Raw genomic sequence first — 24,667 nt, 5'->3', positions numbered from 1 at the left:
GTACAAAATATAATTATTTAAGCACCTATTCTCGTATTTGACTTATTCCGTTATTCACTAACACGAGTTAAGTCGATAATTACATGAAAGGATATGTATACTTCGACAGCAATCACTCAATAATGATCGTTCATACGATCGACCCGGAGTTAGACACAGGGCCACCAAAACATAATAAGTTGGGATGAATGCAAAGTAAATGGATCATGTATTGAGGAGATTAATAATGATTTTTGACAAATTACAATAGTAATAATAATACGAAAATTTGTGAATAAAGATAACAAAGACAATTACATTTGACTACGAAAGGTCCTATGTACAGTAGTCAAATTAGGTCATTCCATATCTAAGATTATTATTGACTAATTGGCCTTGAGGTTGGTCAGGGGAGGAGAAGCGGTTGAAGATATTTCTTTTGTACGCATAGCTCCACTTTCTTAGTCCGGATGACTACTGTTTCAGCCGTTTGAAGGACTTTAAGTCTGACAAGGTTTGGCAAGAATTTACTGACCCGATAAATAATAGAAAATGGGTTGGTTTATACTGACACTATGACCGATTTGCACTAAATCGGCCAATATTGAGCTGTTCACTTTCCTCACCAGACCTTTGCTTAGCCACGCTTGAAGGTGTTCGCGAGCATGAAGATGTAAATTTCTAGAACTTCGACCAATATAACTTGCTCCACGGAAGCAGTCGAACTGATAAATCTAAAATCGGGTGGTCATTCTAGGTAGCCTCGGTGCCACTATTGGGGGCGTATAAAATACTAATCATAGTTCTCCAGCGTTTAAAGATTTTTGGATTGTTCTGTGTAATCTCTGAGTTAATATTTCGTTAGCCGCATCCTGTCTAAATTATAGGCTCATGAACAGGGATTTCTTATTCACCGTTTGTATTTCGCCTATTTTCACCTTCGTGATCATATATTTAATTATAAGCTTTCTAGGGTATCCGTTCTCCCTAAGAGTATTACGTAAGATGTTCAGCTCTTCTTTAACTATATCTGTAGGACATATAGTGCGTATTCGGTAACTAAGAGTTTTGATCAGGTTTCTTTTGTACTGTAGAGGTACAAGGCTAAGGAATTAAATACTGTCACAGTGACTCTAGCGGTTAAGCTTTCGTCATCAGACCTGAAGATCTTGGGTTGGACTTCTGTTAAGGTCGTGGGTGCGTTTTGATGAGTCTCCTACTATGTTAAGACAACTATTCAGTGCTGTCTGGTTCTTAATGATTCATTAAATGAGATTAATTTTTGACCGATACTATTTATGACAGAAGGTGAGATTTTGCATAAACAAAAGCTTTCGGCACAAACAATTAAACACTATTTATCATACACTTCATCGAAATAATAATTTTCAGCCTATCAAGATCTAGTACAGTTGATTAGTGGCTAGCAGTATAATTCAAGTCGTCTGTTTCTTTCGATATAGGGGTCATCAGCTGAATGTATCCAATTTCATGTTGATTTTCCTACTGTGACTAACGGCCTATGTCTTTCGCTTTAAACGCTCGTCGTATTATAGAAGTATTCACATTTTTCCTGATTAATCAATTGTTATTTGTAATGAATATTTATATTCTCAATGTAAATTATACGGTAACTTCACTATAGAAATAGATTAGTTACTTAGACTTTTGGAAAACATACTATATTGGAGAAAATTTTACTTATAGTTCATGTTTAAGAAAATATCAGACTCTCGATATACAATCATTTATAAAAGACGTATAAGAAACAAGTGATTATTAGATGTACACTGCTGTTGTTCATTTTAACGATCATTCATATGTAAAAACAGATCATTGACAATTTAAGATGAATTAAAAAGCAATGGTTGTTACTCCCCATTTTCACCAATCTAGAACATTAAAGCTTACTTTCTGACTATGAGATACAAAAGTTCAGCTACTGACTTTAGTAAAGCATGAATTTTTTTCATTAATTCGACATTCGGTAGAAAAATATATAGTTTTATTACAGCTGTGTATGAAATTCTCAACAAATTAACTACAATTTTATTTCATCCCATTACCTAACTTAAAGTTTAGAGTTGGAGAATAGTTTAGAAATCAAACTAAAGAATCCTAATCAGTGGAATCTCCGTGGGAAATACTTCATCATTTTCATCGTAATCTTTGAGAAATAATAAATGATAACTTAAATTAACAGACAAAGCCTAACGTTTAGAGTTTATTTATGCCTTGTTGAGGCCCGAAAGTAGAGTGAAGAGAATAAACGAAATGGTTTTCATAATTACAAAACGACATACGGATTAAATCTCAAAAATATGGAAATAAATAAACATTTAATCTTTTTGTAAACATAATATAAAGAATTCAAAATATATCTGCAGTAGATCTGTTTATCATACAACAATCATCAATTTTCGATCAAATGTAGACAATAATATGGTTGATTAAATATATATATATATATATATATAAGATAATAATATAGGTAGATAGATATAAGAAATACTTACACTTTCAGACAAATGATAAACAACAAAATGTTGATTTTTGTTAGTTTATATAATGATCACTGGACATGAAGAAAAAAAGACGAAGTGAAAAAAAAGAATATCACTAGCATTGGATATTAAAAATGCATCTCACAGTTTAGAAGGCATCATGCATTTCTTTTAAGTGACGAATACTGTAATCATAAGGCAGAGCGAATTCAAGATCCTTTAGTTTAATTAATGACTGTAGAGTATCGTTGAATCCTATTTACATGAGAAATAAAACAGGATATTAGATAAAGGACAATAAAGGAAAATTCTTTATTGAATTATTTTTTATTCTGGTTTATTTACACCAATAATTATTCAGTTCGGGACAGCTGATTTCATCGAATAATGTTGGTTTACAATGTTAGTTAAATCTAAACTGTTTGGCCAAACACCATCTAGTTCCATATGGTTCCCGAACAACTGAATTTTGTTTCGAAAAGTAATTTAAAATTTTCTGATTTTAAAAATGTTATTGAAACTGAGTCAGCTACTTGGAGGTTGCTAATATTTACGTTGAATTCAATCCATGACAAAACAATTAACATTATCCTTGAATCAGTACATTTTTAAGTAAAGACTGTCATAAACAATTTACTGACTTGCTCAATATCGTAAACATTTGTGTTATAACTCGCTCGTCCTTGTCATGTCCCGTGTCTTACTGATTATGCTTTAAAAAAATGGGAACCACTGTAATTACTACGATGAGAAGTCAGAGCAAAAGACTAATCCAAATGAAGGTTTATTGACTAGCCAAAAGATTAGTCAAAACAAGTCGTCTAAAAACATTGTCATTAGACCGAAATACACTCATTTATATGCCGATTTTTACACATACAATAATATCAAACATTAGAAAAAATATATAGTTACTTTAAAACATATACTGAATTTAGTTCATCTGAAATGATACAGGTAATATAAATGTCATATTGAATGAAAATTCATGAATGAAGTTCATACGGAATTGATACAAAAAATATCAACCTAAAATTTCGTCACTTTCTTGTCATTTCGATTTGTATATTTAGCCATTTGATGATAAAGAAATTATATTGGAAAACTTTTCATTTGAAAATAATGAAATGAACACAACGGAAAAAGAGAATTCAGCGAAGAAAATTTTCGTTTCGACGAAATCATTTACTTACACAACGAAGTAATTAAAAACAAAGAGATAAAATGAAAAATATGTGACCAAGAAAATTTATACTTTGATTTTCATATTTTGTTAATTATAGGATTTAAACTAATTGAGTTTTATCAAGTCATCTATTGATGTGATGTTATAATTGACCAACTTAAAATCGCAATAAAATAGATGCTAAGTCCACTTTAGATATTTATTTCCAGTGTTTTGTGGTCAAGTGGTGTTGTCACACATAAATCTAATAAGGAGAGATTGCCTGACACAGAATTGTATTCTCATAGCTAAGGTGTATTTACAAAACATTGATGTATTTATTCTATAATACATAATATTTTACAGACGATAACAAGTTCTTCCTTGCACCGAATGCAGCATTTCACCAGTAGATAATGCATATAACTGTGTAGACAAACCTTTACGAGTGTATTTATGTAATAACCACATAAATATTTTTTGACTTTTGTATCTAAAGTCTAACAATCGTAAAAAATTAGATTTTAGATGGAGAACCTTGAACGGATTAAATGTTATACTAAGAACCCTTGATTTTCGTTTGATCTTAAAATAAGAGAAAAGAGAGAGCTGACATCACTCAACAAATAAGTGACGAATATTATCCAGCAATTACACATCAATACATTAAAATTTTACGGAAAAGACATACACACCTCTCCTGATTCATATACGGTTATCAATCAACTTAACACAAGATCTAATTAACAGGATTAGTGATTATCATAGATTCCCAATCAAAACCTATTGCTAAGTGGTACAGTAGCAGAAATTTAATCCTTTCACTTGAGTAAAACATAAATGAAACCACGGTAATTAACCAGTTATCCTGGTTTACATAAATGTAAGTAAACTTCCAAGTAAAAGCCATTTCTGCTTATTATAACGAACACAAATGACTCATGATCTCAACTGTTGAAATTACTACAATCTCCACAAAACCCCTTCTGATACTAATCAACATATGCTCACTAGTGACTGGCTTCAAGAGATATATCCTGGAGTTCTACTGAGAAGCAGTGACCAATGGATTTCAACCGGGTCAGTTGTGAGGTAGTAACTCACTGATGACAATGGTGGATGTGTCGCTCAATTTCGTTGATTAGTTGAAGTTAGACATTAACACCGGTGCATGCAGGCTCAGTGGTCTAGTTGGTTAAGCACCTAGCGAGAGACCGATAGGTCCTGGGTTCGAGTCCCGCGGGGCGGGGTCGTGGATGCGCACTGCTGAGGGGTCCCACAATAGGACGGGACGACCGTTCAGTGCTTCCAGATTTTCCGTGGTGGTCTAGCTTGAATTGACTCATGATCTCAACTGTTGAAATTACTACAATCTCCACAAAACCCCTTCTGATACATATTTTTTTTTTCATTACCTGTTCAACTACTTATGAATTTGTTAAATAAATACTCCCCCACTTTGACCCAGTATGAGTAATTTCAAAATGCCTTTTAATAGAAACTATCTCATATATTTATGAAAACATAATCTTGTTTGCTTCCACAGACAACATACAGTTCATTAACAGAGCACTTGATTTTATGAAACTTATACAAAGGAGAAAAGTTGTGATACATGACTATATTCTCATGTCTAGATATCTTGGGACTATTAGAAGAAGGACAATAAATGCTATTGCTTCACCCACTAAGAGAACGGGGTTCCTCCCACTTTAATATGGGTCTATGCCATCTAATGGTGTAGCCTGAGATGCTGCATTTTATTTGTATTTATCTTATAATAGACTCTAGTTTTAAAGATTTCTATGATATCAGTAGAATTATTTTTTCCTTCAAATACATGATGTATTAAACCTGTGAGTGGTTTTTTACTAGTCCTTAGCAAAGGACATTCTATTATTCTAATAATCAAGTTGTCACTGGTTATGGACACATACTCTGTCTATGTATTATCAACTAACTTAATTTCTCGTCGTACTTGAAAAGATTAATTTGGAATATCACAGGACATTAATATACCCACGTGAACATCACTGAGACTTGTAACATCTACATCTTAATTTTAGTATTCACTGAAATAATTGATTAATATATAAACGTATTACCATCATTTCTGTTGACTCAACAGAAAACTTTTAGTGAATGTTTTAAAAAGTTTATATGTATATGATTTGTCAGTTTTTATGTTATTTGGTTTACCATTTATAGTCTTTTTGACTATGTATGGTGTTGTTAATTTAGATACAATTTTAAATGACCTGAAATGGAATTCAAAAATGCATACTGAAATATAATCACCTATTTATGGATAAAATGAGGGTGACTATATATTGGATGGTGTGAAAAGAGAATAGTCATTCAGGGATTTTTAATATATTCCGGCTTATGAGTAGAATAATGACGGAAAACGTAAAGTTACCATGATAAAGTTTAGTACAACAGTTTTGCCGATCTTTCATATACTGTGTAACTGGTCAAAGAAAATTTTACAAATAAATACGAAAATAAAAGTAGGAAATGATGTCTTTCGTCAAAGACCTCCGAGAAAATAACTCAATATATTTGTAAGGATACGTTGTTCAATTTACTAAACTTCTTATCACAATAATTGGTTCTGATCAAACCAATCACTGAAATAGTGGTAATGGTTCAGTGGTTACCACGACAGTTCCCCTAAAAAAGTACCGTTTCTCAACTCTTAAAGAAATGTTTCCATGTTATCTGTTTACTTAAAGACAAAAATATCTAATAGTTTTAAATCATAGTTTGGATAAAATGGAGAATTGAACAACAGGAAAAGCTTTGAATAAAAAAAAGCTGGTCTCTGTATCACAAGACTAGTCAAAAAACCTAATTCAGTAAAGAAAAGACAGTCGTCGTAGTTCAGTAACCTGCTTGGTACGAAGTTCAAAGTATATGGAACGAATCCATTTACAGAGATCAACAAACACTATACTTCTGGATTTTAATAAAAATTCTCGAAATCCACTGTGACGAGATTTGATCTTCGTATTTAAAAATATTATTAACTAACGTCTAAATCCATTGATAACAGAAGCGAGCAATGTAATAAACGAACTTTTTAATATTTCTCATTTCTAATTCTTCATTTAATTATAGCCACAACCCAGTAAGATTAACTAAATGTCTTTCTCTTTTTAAACCTCCTGGATTTTTGTGGTACTGAATGGTAAAATTATCCTAAATATTCTAGAGCTGTGAATCCAGTTCAAGCCAATTCATTGTACTGCAAAGATTATTATTATCAGTTTGTTTAAACTTCATGAAATCTAGGCGTTGTTGCCACTCTTTAGAAATCCATTTTTCTACTTGTTAAAATACTATAGATACACCATTTCTACTAATCAATTTGAAATCATGAAGTCAAATTTTAGTGATGAAATCCTTAATTTTGATCGAAATTATTTCATAAAAAGGGAACTAATAATTACAAAGATTATAAAAATAAAACAACAATTAAAAAACTCGGTTACCTGTACTCAAAGTATAACTCCATGGTTCATATATAGATTGAACAAAAACATGATTCCGAAAGATCATTCTTAGCCAAGGGACCAATTTTCCTTCACTTAAGGTAAATAAAACAGGTTCTATATAATATAAGAACAAATATTTTACAATGATGTTCAAACAAATTTATGGGACATTTAGAATTTGACATTGGCTTCTCTATACCATAGCAGACTTAGGTGAGTAGTGATTGGTGGGTTAACTAATTTGAAAGTGATTTGACTGCTAGAATTAATGATGGTATCATAATGAGATTCAGTGAATATTACTACCATAAGTTGCTGATCATTAGGAAAAAGGTAAGGAAGATAATTAGTGAAAACCAACTAAAGATAAATCTGCATTCGCTTCTACATATCAGCTAAATGTATGACTAACTACTAATGGCGTAGATGCTGGTCCTTAATGATCGTTTATCTAGGCTTTAGGAGTCTCCTGATATATTGTAATTTTGGTGGACATCAAGAGGATGGATAGTACAGTATATCAATATTTCATTATAAGCGTTTCATATTCCATGAATAGATCGTGTTGTCATATACATGTGCTCAATTTGTGGTGGCCTCGCAACTGAAAACGATTCTTGATGTCAAAATACTGGTTGAACTGTTTAAAAGTATATAGCAAAGTGAGAGTTTTCTAGTATACAAAAACATGAAGCTTTTGTATCGGGCTCTTATCAACTACTTGCAATTTGTAACATTTAAAAACTAAGTTACAGAGCAAGTTAAAAATATTTACAGAAAGAAATTTGGTTGGATTTATGTTTACATGAACTACCTAACAAGTTTTTAACTCACCTTATAGTTTTGGTAGGGAAATATTATAGGTCATTTGTAGTGAATGAGAACCTAATAACATAAAATGAATCAATTTTATTCAGCTTAATTTCTGTTCGCTCTTTTCAGTGTAACAGAGGGAACTACGTGTACATTTTCCATGTCAAATACTTCCATGACCTTGAGTATTGTACTAATAATATAACGTTTCGACCCGATTAACACTTATGATAGGCCTTATATAGTTCTCGTTTGTTCGTTTATCTGTAATCTAATACAAAGTTGAAGAAAAAATTGGGTCTTCTTGAAGAGTGTATAAATAATCTTGGCGTGGTTAATTAAGTATTGATCACGATTGAATGGTTTTTCTAGTTAAGGACATCGGTGTTTTAACTGTGACTGGGCGATATTTTTGTCTATTCGAAATGAAAGGAATTATTTATGCAAACTAACTGACCTATTATTAATGGTGTAAGTTTATTTGTCTGTGAAGATCTGTAGCTTGAATGTTTCAACAAGATAATGCCAATATATGTGGGCAGTCATTTCGACTTGCTTGCGTACCCAAAAATGTATCTAAATATATAATTAATATTAGCCCACAACTTGATATGAATTACCGATTTTACACCTTATTTGTCTGCTCACAGTTTACGCAAATTAATCGCATTATATTTTGTTCGGACACTTTTAGCCATTTTGTTTGAGAGATAGCAAATATCCATAACAATTTGTGTTGTCAATCGATTCAACGATATTGTGTAGTGATTTTACACTTATTCCAGTTGATTATTTACAACTAAGCAATAGGAAATGAACTTGATACTTTTCTTTATGAAGACTCAATGATAAAGGGTTCTAACTGGACAGTACTATACACAAATAATAAAAACGACTAAGAGAGCAAGTCAATTTGACTAATCTTACTAAGTTTAGTTAGTATTCACTACTATATATATCACTGATACTTGGTCACAGGGAAGATAAACTATACTGTTAAACTTTTCTAAAGAAATAATTAATGATGTATGTACAGTACTTACTGCAAATGCAAAGTATTTCTCTTCATATTATAAACTAATTGAAAATGAAATTATTAGAAATGAGTTTTTCCGACTTTATAATTGACAAATACATTTAATTATTAGAACAAAATATTATGACAGTATACTAATATTAACAACCTTGAGGGAACTTAACAGCCAATGAAGAGACGCTGCCCAGTTGTCAAACGACTAAAAAATATGTGAATGAAGTGAATGGTTAGTATTTGATAAGATTACACTTCTCGGGAATTTAGAAAATTTTAAATGTCTATCCACAAGCTTATTCATGGTGACCTCAAAAGATTCACTAAACACCCTGCTAACCGCCTTCAGCACTCTCCGCAATGCAGCAAAGTTTTCTCTCAAAAGCCCAGGAAATGCCGAGTAATCCCAAAAGCATGCAGCCTCTTTGTATAGTAGGTCGGATGGAAAACGTTCTTCGATATCAGAAAACATGAGAAGACAAAGAGAGATCAGAAGAAATAATTACACTAAGGTAAATGACCGTTGACACTGTGTTTATCAAGGAATCTCTAATGACAAAAGCCTTATGGGATCCCAACAGGGTGTTTAGATGCATTTCATGTCTCAGGCTAAAGTTAACGTTTTGACATTTAGTGGGGCTAAATGTGAGACTATTAACAATAGAACACCATTCAATACGGGACATGAACTCATCCATTTTAAGGGGATGTGAAGAGGTAGAAATCGGTATACATACAATAGAACCATCCGCATACTTGACAAAAGTGTTTTCTGTGGAAGTTGGCACATCATGCAGAAAAAAAAGAAGGACGGAAAGGGAAAAGAACAGCTCGTTGTGGCACACCTTCTTGACTTAATAAAGACTTTGAACACTTCCCTCCAAAAGATGTATACTGTTTTCCTACAGAGAGGAAAGAACCCATTCAGTTTGTTATTCAGCTGTCGGTGTTGAGGCTGATAAACTTGTTAAGTAGTAACAGTCTTGGAATAGAACCAGGGGCAGAAGTACAATCTAGAAAGGCCCAACGAATATACTTCTTAACCTTTCCCTAGCTGAACACTACATTATGATGCAGAACAACAGAATCTAAGGTACTTATTTTGCACACTCAAGGAAACTGATATGGACCAATATGCTCTTTGAATGCAGGTTGAGATTAGAGTAGCAATAGTTTTTTCACAGTTTTGAGAAGAGGTGAAGCTAATGCTACGGGTCTAAATTTTAAATTCTTATCGCTAGATATTTTATTTGGTATTGGGATTATTTTTAACTTTCTCTGTATTTTCGGTAGAAAATTAGTTAGGACAGATTCGTTAAACATGCTTGTGAATGGATGGCACAGAAGGTCAACACATCTCTTAAAAAGAAGGTTTGAGATTTCGTCAGGTCCTAAACATCGAGACGAATAAAGTAATTAGGGACATTTTCGAACATAAGTTTCAGTGAAAATTGAAATACGGTGTTTTCCGATTAGTCATTTGTAAATAATTAAGGTTTGTCGTACGAAACATGTTTTTCAGATCTTGAATATTATCTTCTGAGTAATTCCTGTATTTAACTTTTTTTTATCAGATATAAGAGTGTGCTTTTTCCAAGCATGTCATATAATTTAGGTGGAACACGAATAATACAATGATCAGAGCTAAACAATAGGACATGTTACGAGTCATATATATATATTTCTACATCATCTATAATGAACAACCGAACGAGTAAGAAAATCTACTACATTTTGGTGATCTAGCGATGAAAGAAAGCTACAACTGGATGAATTACAACCACCCTATATAGTTGAAAATGAACCATTGAAGGCAGTTACGACGAATTTGGTGAATACATCAATAAAAAACAGATAGTGTAGTCGATCTGAGGTAAGGAGTCACGTAAATGTTGGTAACATAAACTTAATTGTATTTGTTCCAGTGTTTTGGATGGTATGTAAGACGATTGGTCGTAAACGTTTTATATACGAGCCTTGATGGGCTGTGTGGTTAAAAGACGTATAGGGTGTGTTAAAAAATAACAGAAAAGATAACTTTTGAAATATCTAGATGGTAGAAATAGGTACTCCAGATATTCAAGCACATCAAATACTTTAACATAATCCTTCTTAGATGCTTTAATCACCATTAAGGTAGTTTAGTTCTTAAACGGAAAGCTAAACTATTGTTATAATCATTACATTACACTGTCCGAAAAGTTACAACGCCTAGTCAATAGAAATAGTTGTATTCCATAAATTATAGTTATTTGGGACTTTAGTTATTCACTGTCGCTGATTAGTAATTGTAATGAAATAAATTTTAGATTTCTGTACAGAAAAGCCACGAACAATAGATCAAGGTAAGACATTTTCGCGTATCCACTTTCGTTACATGACTTATTTGATTCTACTCCATATCATCGGTTAATGTAAAATCCATTTGCATTACCAAGATTTAATCAGTATTAAATTTTTTCAATATTTTTGACTTTATAATTGAGTTTAAATGTAAAATGGCTTGCAGAGTTTGATTGTTGGTTGGTTGGAAATAGTTTATGTAGACAGTCTTTTGTCAAACAGTGAAAAAAACAATCTCTTTGATAACCGACTGAATAACAAGATTTTGTACAATCAAAATTGTTGATAATGAATAAATTATTTTTTTTAAATATTCAGTTGAAATCAAGATCATCTTAGAACAGAAAATACTAATAACTATTGGCAATCAGTATTTTAGAAGTTTGTGAGAATTTACAACCAAATGAAAAATAATATTCATGTCTTAAAAATAGAAATGATGGAAGATAAATAAGGTTTTCCAAATAGATTATGCATATAATAGTATGAGTCGGTCATAAATAGCAAAAGGCTTGTTACAAATATACATCAATCAAAAACGGTTATGGAAAACGTTCCGACACGTATTATTAAAACTTTTTAAAAAGACTTCTAAGTAAATATACTTACTTAAGTGCAATACAAATGAATGCTTTGAACTTGGCATCCTTACTGCGTTTGTATGCCACGTGACCCTGAAGAACATTACCCATTGCACTGAAAAATTTCTAAAGTAAACCACAATAACCAAACATGATCTGCTAAATTTTGACTAGTTTAAGGAACAATTAATAATTCAAAAAATATACATATTTATTCTTTAGTAATTTTTATTAAATATTATTTAGCCGTATGGTTAAGAAATGGAACAATCAGTAAACGTATTCAATGAATAATTATATTGCAAAAAATTGTCGATTGATCAACTGAAGTCAATAAAGTCATTGAATTTTGAACTATCAGCTTCTTCTAATTACCACATCTCATTGAATAGACCCTACCACAATGTTGTTTCATCTAGCTTAGTAGATATAAAGTAAACGTTTTTAGTAGAACTCTCCAAACATTTAAGTACATACATTAATCCAACTGATCAATTATAGGGTTTAATGATACAAACAAATGTACATACGACTCTACACGTTGCCAAGTAAATAATTTCAATCTTTCTAAATCCATAAATGTCTGTTGAATGTTGGAAATCTAACTGAACAATAGATTAGCCTTGATATGAACAATTTTGATGAGAAATTCTCTGTTCAAAATTTAACTGTCAGAATGACTATGTGCGAATATTGTTTTATTGACTTACTTGAAGTTCTTACATTTGACAATCGTTGTTGAAGGTGCTCTATAGAAAGTTATTCACCACGATTTCATCCTTGATAATACTTATTGATTAATTATTAGTTGCAACTTCAACGACATGCATAATTCCAATGAGATTCCAACTAGTACAGTGAGAATTTAACATCAATACACTTTTTAAGAAGCTGTTAAATAAGCGTTAATTTTTGTGTACAATGTCTGCTAACATCCCATCATGTCATTTAACTTGTTATCCACTCTACATAAATCGACTTATGGCCTTCGAATATCACTGAAGTTGTGAAAAACATTGTGTTAATTGTAGTTTTTTACTTTATAAGATTGGTTTCTTATTTTGTTGCTTGAGAATAGTTATTTTATAATATTAATTTAAAATATTTGTTTAATAGTATTACTTATAAAGTGTAGCTGAATATCTATTTGATATATTCTATGCTGATTGTACCTAATTTAATTTTATTCAATTCCTCTAAAGATAAGCCAATTAGACAACCGTCTTTTTTCACAAAACAGACTTCATTTATTCATATAGTCATGCATTTTTTGCATACATGATAGACTAAACTACTAAATTACAATAATTAATCTGGTTAGATGAATAAATCACCAATACAATGATTAGTGAATCAGTTATTTGTGTATATTTGGTTTTCTATCAGTAAATTACATAAATTTAATCTGGAGTGTAACTCCGCCTGGAGTCCCTCCGGGGGCTACTGCCGGTCCCAAGCCCGGATAAAGGAGGAGGGTTGGGCATGGGGTTAGCGTCCCCATCCCGTAGAAAACTAACTCGCTAAAAAAACGCTAACCATAAAAAATTATTCAAACCTTTTAAACTCTGCCCTGGGAGTCAGAAGATCTTCATTTAGAAGAATTATGACGCCTCATGATGAAAGCCGAATCCCTTCGGAAGTTACGAGGCCGATGCCCCTTCTGACAACCAGAGCGACCATTTATTTAGGTACATGGAATGTTCGTACAATGTGGGACACCGGAAGAGCCTTCCAGATTGCTGCAGAAATGAGAAGATACAACCTAGAGGTACTTGGGATCAGTGAAACACATTGGACACAAGTTGGACAACAACGACTAACTACAGGAGAGCTCCTGTTATACTCCGGCCATGAAGAAGAAAATGCACCACATGCACAAGGAGTTGCATTGATGCTGTCCAAACAAGCGCAAAATGCACTTATAGGATGGGAATCTCATGGACCAAGGATCATCAAAGCCTCGTTTAAAACAAAGAAAGAGGGCATTTCAATGAACATCATCCAATGCTATGCGCCTACCAACGACTACAATGAAGACGCTAAAGATCAATTCTACAATAGGCTGCAGTCAATAGTCGAGAAGTGCCCAACAAAGGACCTGACCATTCTGATGGGAGATTTCAACGCCAAGGTTGGAACGGACAACACTGGATATGAAGACATCATGGGACGACACGGACTGAGAGAAAGAAACGAAAATGGTGAGAGATTTGCAAATCTACGTGCCTTCAATAAGCTGGTCATAGGCGGCACCATATTCCCACATAAACTCATACACAAAACCACATGGACTTCACCGGATCACTCTACACAAAACCAAATCGACCATATTTGCATCAACAAAACGTTCAGGAGGACTATAGAGGACGTGAGAACCAAGAGAGGAGCTGATATAGCATCAGATCATCACTTGCTGGTCGCCAAGATGAAATTGAAACTCAAGAAGCACTGGACAACGGGGCAGACAGTATCACAAAAGTTCAATACGGCCTTTCTCCAGGATACTAACAAACTCAACAAATTCAAGATAGACCTCAGCAACAAGTTCCAGGCCTTTCATGATCTACTGAATGGAGAAGGAACTACTGTGGAGAGCAACTGGAAGGGGATCAAAGAGGCAATCAATTCAACATGTCATGAGGTCCTGGGTCACAAGAAGCACCACCACAAGGAATGGATCACTGTTGGTACACTGGATAAGATTCAAGAAAGGAGGAACAAGAAGGCAGCGATCAATACCAGCCGAACAAGAGCAGAAAAAGCCAAGGCACAAGCTGAATACACGGAAATAAACAAACAAGTGAAGAGGAGCATCAGAACCGACAAACGTAAATATGTGGAAGATTTAGCAACGACGGCGGAAAAGGCTGCAAGAGAAGGAAACATGAGACAATTGTATGACACGACAAAGAAACTCTCTGGAAATCGCCGCAAACCAGAACGACCAGTGAAAAGCAAGGAAGGCGAGGTAATCACCAACATTGAAGAGCAACAAAACAGGTGGGTAGAACACTTCAAAGAACTCTTGAATCGACCAGCCCCACTGAACCCACCCAACATCGAAGCAGCACCCACGGACCTCCCAATCAATGTTGGTCCACCAACAATTGAAGAAATCAGCATGGCCATCAGACAAATCAAGAGTGGCAAAGCAGCAGGACCGGACAACATCCCATCAGAGGCACTAAAAGCAGACGTAGCGGCAACTGCAAGGATACTCCACATTCTCTTCAATAAGATTTGGGATGAGGAACAAGTACCAACAGACTGGAAAGAAGGACTTCTGATCAAAATACCGAAGAAAGGCGATCTCAGCAAGTGTGATAACTACAGGGGCATCACTCTTCTCTCAATACCGGGAAAAGTCTTCAACAGGGTATTGTTAAACAGGATGAAGGACTGCGTAGACGCCCAACTTCGTGACCAACAGGCAGGATTCCGTAAGGATAGATCGTGTACAGACCAAATCGCAACTCTACGGATCATTGTGGAACAATCAATTGAATGGAATTCATCACTCTACATCAACTTCATTGACTACGAAAAGGCATTTGATAGCGTGGACAGAACAACACTATGGAAACTTCTTCGACACTACGGCGTGCCTCAGAAGATAGTCAATATCATACAGAACTCATATGATGGATTACACTGCAAAATCGTGCATGGAGGACAGTTGACAAAGTCGTTCAAAGTGAAGACCGGTGTTAGGCAAGGTTGCTTACTCTCACCCTTTCTCTTTCTCCTGGTGATCGACTGGATCATGAAGACGTCAACGTCTGAAGGAAAGCGCGGGATACAATGGACATCTAAGATGCAGTTGGATGATCTAAACTTCGCAGACGATCTGGCCCTTCTATCCCAAACGCAACAACAGATGCAGGAGAAGACAAACAGTGTGGCAGCAGCCTCAGCAGCAATAGGTCTCAATATACACAAAGGGAAAAGCAGGATTCTCCGATACAACACAGAATGCACCAATCCAATCACAATTGACGGAGAAGATTTGGAAGATGTAAAAACCTTTACATATCTGGGCAGCATCATTGATGAACAGGGTGGATCTGATGCAGATGTGAAGGCGCGGATCGGTAAAGCAAGAACAGCATATTTACAACTGAGGAACATCTGGAACTCAAAGCAACTGTCAACCAACACCAAGGTCAGGATTTTCAATACAAATGTCAAGACAGTTCTACTGTATGGGGCAGAAACCTGGAGAACTACAAAAGCCATCATCCAGAAAATACAGGTGTTTATTAACAATTGTCTACGCAAAATACTTCAGATCCATTGGCCGGACACTATTAGCAATAACCTACTGTGGGAGAGAACAAACCAGGTCCCAGTGGAGGAAGAAATCAGGAAGAAGTGCTGGAAGTGGATAGGACACACATTGAGGAAAGCACCCAACTGCGTCACAAGACAAGCCCTCACATGGAATCCTGAAGGTCAAAGGAAAAGAGGAAGACCAAAGAACACATTACGCCGAGAAATGGAGATAGACATGAGAAAAATGAACAAGAATTGGATGGAACTAGAAAAGAAGGCCCAGGACAGAGTGGGTTGGAGAATGCTGGTCAGCGGCCTATGCTCCATTGGGGGTAACAGGCGTAAGTAAGTAAGTAAGTAATCTGGAGTGTAGCGATACAGTTTAAGAGAGTGAAAAATGTTAAAATGTAAGATAAAAACCTGTTTATGGATAACTCGATGTTTATATATATAGAAGCCAGATGAAGTAGACCGTATTTGCTGTTAAATAATGTATCATATAGGTTATATTATATATATATATATATATATATATATATATATATATATATATATATATATATATATATATATCCAAGTAAAATTAGATACAAGTAGATTGTATTGTCCATCTTGAAGACTTTAAAAAACCAAAATAAAGTTAATTTATAATTTATTAGTTTTTGTTTAAATGGTTGAATGAACAAATAATGTAATCCCTGTACATACTAACCTCGACTGTCAGTAGAGGAAAAACACTACGATAATCTTAAGTATTTTTACACATTCAAAACACTCTACTCGTAAACGTTTGCGTTGTTGATTGAGATTTTCCACTAAACTATTTATTACTTATAAATGATTTGATTACTTTCATGGAAAAAAGGGTCAAACAAATTTAGAATATGCAAGACTAATTCATCAGGATCAAAGATTAATCAACTGATTTACGAAAGTCAAACTGATACTTTCGTTTGAAGAACAAAGAACAAAGAATGTGGAAAGACATTTAGATAGGACACATAACAATGAATAATAATGCTAACGGCGTTAGTTATTTTGTTGACAGATAGTCAAAGAATCTTATTCAAGGTTTATTGTTACCAGATTTTTAATCAGAAAAAGTATCTGAATCTCTAGAAATCTACCACCACATTATTATTGGCGTTTTTAGTGCACTATGTATAGTAAATTAGTATTTCCAATGGTAGGCAAGTATATAATACATTAGACATTGATTTTAACAATTGGTCACGATATGTATGCTGTAAACTGTTGTTTTAAAATAAACGAAAGATATTAATCAAAGGTTATTTTAAAATACTCCTTACAAGTCTGATTTTTTCAGCAAAAAATCACTTCTTTCTTCCTAAGACTCCTTAATTTAGTTTATGATTCGAAAAGATTAAACATTTGTATTGGCTAGTTACCTGACGATTTGTGATTGTTTTACCATCAACTGTATCTAAATCAAAACTTTCACAAAGTTTTCTCGCCGGAGATTCATTATACCGTGGACCATTCTAAAACAGAACAGATTTAATTCAATATAAATCAATACATAATAGATTATAATTAAGACATTCAGGTATTTGTATCCGATTGAATTGGACTGAAAATGTTACAAGTGTAGGTTGAGACATTATTCTATAGTGACAAACACTATAATTTAATAAATTTTAACTGTACGTTATGTGTTTAAATAAAGTGGACAGTTATCAAGAACTATTTTGACATTTCTTACCTTTTAAACGGATTCTTAATTAGATAACCATTTTTCTTTTTTTTTTCACAAATTTGTTATTCTTTTCCGGTTTTAGATTATTCATTGTGTTAGTTAGTTGTTACGTTGACCTATAGCTAAGATAGTAATTTGACTAAATAGAAAATTTCATATAATTATAGCTTTTTCTAGTGAAGAAATATTTTTCTGATGTGATAATTTCTCTAAACGTGCCTAGTAAATAGATCGAAACTGTAAGGAATTCATACTAATTTAATCCAAAAATTTTCATTATCACTTCTATAATTCCAAGTGGATTATAGTAATCTGACAAATATCCACTTGATACCTGTGAGTATACTGTTTTTAGAAACAGTTCTACGATACTGAAGAGAAAGCCTTTGAAAGGCTATCGTGCTCTTTAAGAAACTCCATAAAACCATGAGGTAGATAATCTTATTAAGGTATGGAGTAGTAGAATAATAAGGTGAGTATAGCTTCCGTAACATCACTTATCATACAAATTACTTTATGAAATTAGTAACAGCAAAGGTATTGAGTGAATCGATGAAAAACGGCGGTGAATAAATTTCTAGATACTAATTACGTCTAGGGTCGAATTATTCTATTAGTCAGAAAACATAACTTTCAGATTAGATGGTGGTTGGAGGTAGTCAACAGGAAACCCTGGACCCGGGTTTCGTGCTACTTGGCACTCGTCAGCAAGGTGTACCTGTAATCTTGAGGGAACTGGTGCTCCCTGGCGGATTCGATCTCGTGTCACTCAGCTTCACAGTCAGAGACGTTACCACTGAGCTATCCGAGCCGTGACTAACCTCCTGTAGGACTGAGATGTAATCACAATTGATTGATCACTGGGTGGTGATCAATCTCATGCTTGTCTAGTCCCTATTAGTGCAGATCGAATGCTATCGATCATGTTGCAATGTGGCCACCAGTCTAGGTGACTCGACATAACTTTCAATAATTTCAAACAAAAATATAATACAGTCATTTCTTAACAATCAAGTCATCAAAATTATAATTTACAGTAAAATAACAGAATTAATGTATGAAAGTTATATTTTAAATAATCCCAACGTTTCGTCCAGAAAACTTGTCTAGACTTCTCACTCTGAAGAAGTCCAGACAAGTTTTCTGGACGAAACGTTGGGATTATTTAACTTCCAATTGCTGGGATTATATATTTTTCACATATAATGTCTTTTCTATACTCGTCACTCAATTTCTGTCAAACTGTTCTTTCTAATATTGACAAATATTCGTATAAGACACAGAATTAGGCTGAAAGAAATCTCAGCAGGATTTTGAATGTTGTCAATTCACGTTGCAAAAATAACTCAAATTGACGAAGCTACTTAAATAGTAAAACAAGTAGCCTACAACTATACTTTTATAATATGATTGACGGAACGACATTTAATTATGTCTCATTGATTAGTCCAGCATACTATAGGCATGCTTGCAATGAAAACCTAATAGTTAACTGACTTAAATTAAATCGAACCATGAACCTGTCAGTAAACTGAAATAACGTAGAGATCAAGTGAATAAAGACACAAACGTGCTAATGAGACACAAATATTCAGTATTTTATTAGCTTAAACTTAAGTTTTATGTGAATATTTAGACATAGTCTATCTTAAAAATGGAATTGAAATGTGAAAATATTGGACTCTATTTTGATTTCACTCACCTTAATTTGATAAAAACGCATTAATACATCCCACGCATGGATTCCTATATAATTAGAACGGGACCCCGAAAAAGAGTTTGAAATGTAATCACTTGATGGATCGTTCAAATCTAAACATTCAAATTTATCTTCTGAGTGATTTCTTGATCTTGAGTCTAAACAGTTCAGGATAGGACGAAGCAGTAAAATGCTTCGTTTATTTACTAAGCCCAAAGGTGAATTTTCATCAATTTTCTGTAAAGCTTTCTTTATAAGACCATGTTCGATAAGATCACGTAAAGCGGGACAGAAGTATCGACGTACAACATGCACCACAGAGCGTTCAGCTTCAGTATACAGAAACTTGAGTACAGTTAATAAAAAAATTGCAGACAGTAAAATAATTTTTTGTGTAATATTATAAATCATAAAGTAATATAATAAAAAACCTTCAAACAATATTTAGGAAAGAGATTCCATCTGAAAAAAAGTAGTGTTAGCCTTAATCTAACATACAGTAATATGCTAGAAAACATAAGCATTTGATCTGTGGTTCAATTATGTTCATTTATTATCGTGTTAAAATGTAGAATACATACAGAGTTGAAAGCACAATGAAAAATTTCAGACATGATAGAAGTCAACAAAATTTGTTCACCAGTTAAATTAAACATGATTTACATTAATAAAGGAACATAAAATAGTAAGAGAAAAAGATAAACTACTTTTTCAATACATTTTATTTGTTTAGACGTTAGTTGTCATTCGATTCATGCAATAATTTGTGGTTTAAAATATGACAAGTTAGAATACTCATGTTTAAAAGTAATAAGAGATCAAGTTATACATAAGTTTTATAAAGTTATATAAAGTGAGAACTGTTCGGTCTTTATAAAATTAATAATTTTATTTTTATTGTAAATTGGATTCAATAAAATATTTACCACTTTAGAATAAAAATTAAAAATTTGCACCATGTAATGGAATTGACATGAAATCATTTACTGAAAACATTTATCAGCATAGCACATATATACGCACACACTTAGGTTAGCTCAATCTTTAATTCAAATGACTGAATAACAGAGTAGGACTGATTCACAAACAAAATGTGATTGAGTAACAAAAATATCTCGAATGACTACGAACACTTTTTGAAACGGATTTTTGAATTTCTTCAATATATTAGGCTGTATACATGAGCACTGTCACATAGATGATAGTGGTTTACACAGTAAATTCAGAATTACAGTACCGTTGACTTGCGTCCAGCTGCTTGTATTCCTCTTACAAACAACTGGCAGTAATTCTAAAAAATGCCTAATATTGAGTATCAAAGTTTCAGGTTTAGTATGTCCATGCAAAATAATATGATATCTAAGTATTCTCTAATAATATAACCCTTCAGCTATTTTACCAATAATTCTGACTATTATATTCAATAAAGGACGAGGAAAAGTACGTCACAATAAATCAATGAGTGTAATTTTGGTATGTTTTAAAATTCGAATAGTCTGACTCAATCAGATGCTATACAATAAGAACAAAGTGGGACGCTATTACCTGTAATGAGGTTATGGCTCTCTGTAGTAGCCATAAAAGTGAATCGTGGGTTAATCAGGTGTATTTCCTGTACCATGTTGGTCGAACCATATGTATCACCTCTATATACGTCCATCGTTTTATCTGTGTAGTTCGATAGATTTCGCGTATAGATTATTGATGTACTGCACATAATGTGACGATGACGAAAATAATATCCGTTTAAGTACCGCTTCACTCAGTTTGTATGAACTAATCGCTTATCTCATGTATATGAGTGATTGAGATGGTCTTCTGTTGCCCATTCGTAAGAGGTTCGAGAGTCCTTGTACTTGCTTGAAGTGAAAGACTTATGTTTACCGTACAACTGTGGCTTTTAACTCATTCCAAAACTTTTTCACTTGCACGCAGCCCATTATGTTTCCTACTTCTACTACAATCCCGACAAATAGGGTCTCAACTAAATAAGCATAACATGTAGTCTGTAAGCTATATTATCTCTCCCTTTTGCTGGATTTGATTAGCATAAAATGCTTAATATGCTACTGATCACTGAAGCTAAAGCTAGTGAAATGGTATATAAAAGTGCACAACTAAATTTTGAGCCGTTTGAGAAAATTCCAGCAATTCTAGATAATTAAGACCAACTGTAATTTAATGTTTATGAGAAAATTTGTAAATTTTACCACAGTATATCAAAGACAATCATGATATCTAGCGCTATAACTCAAGTATCGTATATAAAGCCTCAAATTCTAAGAGTGCAACATTGCTATATAGCATGTTTATAAAAACTTGTGCATTTTTCATTATGGTTATAGTAGTTTATATTGAAGATTAAAACTATGATGTTGGTTGACAGTTGTTTTGAGTTCCATATGTTCTTCAATTGTAGCAATGCAACCCTCGCTTTGCCAATCCTCGCCTTTACGTTTGCGTCACATCCTCCACGTTCATCGGTGATGCTGACCACGTACGTAAACGATTACACCTCTTCCAGAGTTTCTCCATCAGGTGTGAATAGATCGGTGTTTTCCGTGGTGTATTTGAGGGTCTTACATTTTCCTGTATGTGGCCTACTGATGCAGAGGCTGCTGCTACACTGTTTGTTGTCAACTGGATTTGTTCGTTTGTATGGTATAGAAGGGCCAGGTCATCTACGAAGTGCAAATTGTTCAGTTGCATACAACCTGTGCATTGTATTTCGAGCTTCCCCTCCGGTGTTGAGGTCTTCATAATCCAGTCAACTACCAGAAGAACGAGAAAGGGAGAGTGAGCAGCCTTTTATGACTCCGGTTCTTAATTCGAATGCATCTGTCAGTTGTCCTCCATGCACAACTTTGCACTGTAGTCCGTCGCATGAATTCCGGATGACGTTGACGATTTTCTCAGGCACTCCATAGTGTCGACGGAGTTTCCACAAAGATCTCCTATCCACACTGTCAAACGATTTCTCAAAGTCAAGGAAGTTGATGAGGCAAGTCCCATTCAATTGACTGTCCAACGATGATCTGTAGTGTCGCGATTTGGTTTGTGCACGATCGATCCTTACAGAATCAGGTCTGTTGATATCGCAGTTGGACGTCGACTAAATTTTTCATTTGGTCCCGCAACACTCTGTTGGAAACTTTCGCTTGTACTGATATTAGTGTGATGCCTCTGTAATCCTCATACTTGCTCTGATCTCCTTTCTTTGGTATCTTGATGAGGTGTCATTCTTTCTAGTCCATCGGCACTTGTTCCTCCTTCTTAATTTTCCTCAATAGAACGCGAAGCATGTTTGCAGTTGCTTCTATGTCTGACTTTGGCTGGTATATTGTCAGGTCCTTCTACTTTCGCACTCTTGATTTGTCTTATGGCCATCCTGATTTCTTCGGTCGTTGCTGGAGTGGCATCAATAGAAAGGTCTGTATGTGCTGCTTCTATGTCCGGCTGGCTCAGTGGAGATGGTATATTTGTGAATTATTCAGTGTTCTGCCCGTCATTTCCTCTGTTCTTGAATCTCAGTGACTGTCTTGCCTTCTTTGTCGTGCATTATCCATGCTTGTAAGCATTTTCGTGATACATAAATTGTTATAATATGTTGTACATTTCTTACATTATTTTCAATTTATTTCGGACCTGTTATTCAGTTCTCTTCTATTTATGGAATGCTTATGCGATTATTGTAATTTATTAGTTATGTTAATGTATGTTCAAGATTTTGCTTCATATATTGTTCTATGGACTTGAGTCATATTGAATTTAATGAAATAAAAGTGATCCGCTTTCTACCTTCGTCTTCTGACTGGCTACTGGGATAGAATAAACTTGAGGACCAATAACGCCTTGGTTATTGTTGATTGGTCGACGTGTAAGTCGGTAAATAGGTTACCGGTACTACTGATAATATAAATCAACTAATCGATAATAGAACTAGATAGAGGTTATACAACTCCTTACCTACTAATTCAAGTCAAGAAAACAACCTGCTGTTGCTTTTTCCTACATTACACTTTTTAGTTAAATAAAGTTTACTGTCAAAGATAACACTGGAAATACACTAACCTCTGATGTTTCACATGAGCTGCTTTCTGTGTCATCCATATCTTCTATGCATGAAGTGAGTTCATTTTTATCGTTATACAAAGTTGGATTTGAAAATATTCTATCTGGTCTTCCACCATATAACAATGCACGTAAACTGGCATCATGTAAATTCTGCACAGGTAAAGCAATTTGAGTACCGGGAACTTCGTTCTGACTAAAACCCTTACGTAGTGATGCATAGGATCTAATTGTACTATCATATGCGGGCATACTAGCTTTCCCATCTGGACTTTCACGTCCAGATGGAACTGTATTACGAGTTTCCGACTGTGTTGTACATGAGTGAATCATATTTGGCATTGTATGATATGTAGAGTATAAATTGACTGCTGGTGTTTTACCTAGTTTATAAGTGTTAAGAGTAACCACTTTTCCTTGAACCATATTTATAGCAATTTCAAGACGAGCTCGAATTGTTCCCCAGTGTTGTGTTTTGGCTTTCTCTACGGTAGATGAATTCGATTTGTCAACTGAAAATAAACAAAATGTCCGAGACAGTAGTATAGTGATTTATTTCGAAAAAGGGAATATGTAGATTACCACCTATAATGGACACTTCCGTAAAATGACAATTGACTGGTTAATCTTCATATAATGATAACGTATCGATTAAACGGCAGATCACTAAAAATGTCCTGTTGACATCTGAATCCAATCGATGTTATTGGAAATAATAAAATTGTAAAATTCAACCTACTCACTATTGATCATATGATTTATGATAGTTGAGATAGTTCGTTTGGTAATTTTGGCATTTTTGGAAGATAGTTTTCATTGCGAAATTATTTTTCAAGATATCCAGAAAAACCATAAAATAGCTCTCAGTAAATATAACATTTATGTTATCTAATTATACTACTAGCAAGTAACTATTATTTTCTTGCACATTTTTTTTCGAAATGGCAGCTTGAGCCTTTTTTTATAGATCTACGTGATACTTTAAATATACCGTTT

General features: G+C 33.9%; 1 protein-coding gene across 1 annotated transcript in view; it reads right to left on the bottom strand.

Annotated features, from left to right (window-relative positions):
• Positions 1 to 590: 590 nt before the first annotated feature.
• The window catches only part of RUNDC1 (RUN domain containing 1), a gene marked incomplete at its 5' end in the record, with an annotated part of 43,755 nt that continues 19,678 nt past the window's right edge, over positions 591 to 24,667 (bottom strand). Inside the window, 6 exons of the mRNA XM_012939981.2 lie at positions 591 to 2,738; positions 7,143 to 7,237; positions 11,941 to 12,038; positions 17,594 to 17,686; positions 19,604 to 19,945; positions 23,672 to 24,183. Of these exons, the coding sequence (XP_012795435.2) occupies positions 2,632 to 2,738; positions 7,143 to 7,237; positions 11,941 to 12,038; positions 17,594 to 17,686; positions 19,604 to 19,945; positions 23,672 to 24,183 (1,247 nt within the window). The 3' untranslated portion in view covers positions 591 to 2,631. The remainder of the gene's footprint in view (positions 2,739 to 7,142; positions 7,238 to 11,940; positions 12,039 to 17,593; positions 17,687 to 19,603; positions 19,946 to 23,671; positions 24,184 to 24,667) is intronic.

Source organism: Schistosoma haematobium, chromosome 4, assembly GCF_000699445.3.
Source record: "Schistosoma haematobium chromosome 4, whole genome shotgun sequence".
In the NCBI taxonomy this organism is placed as follows: Eukaryota; Metazoa; Platyhelminthes; class Trematoda; order Strigeidida; family Schistosomatidae; genus Schistosoma; species Schistosoma haematobium.
The sequence above is the reverse complement of the archived record's forward strand: the minus strand, read 5'-3'. Positions and strand labels throughout refer to the sequence as shown.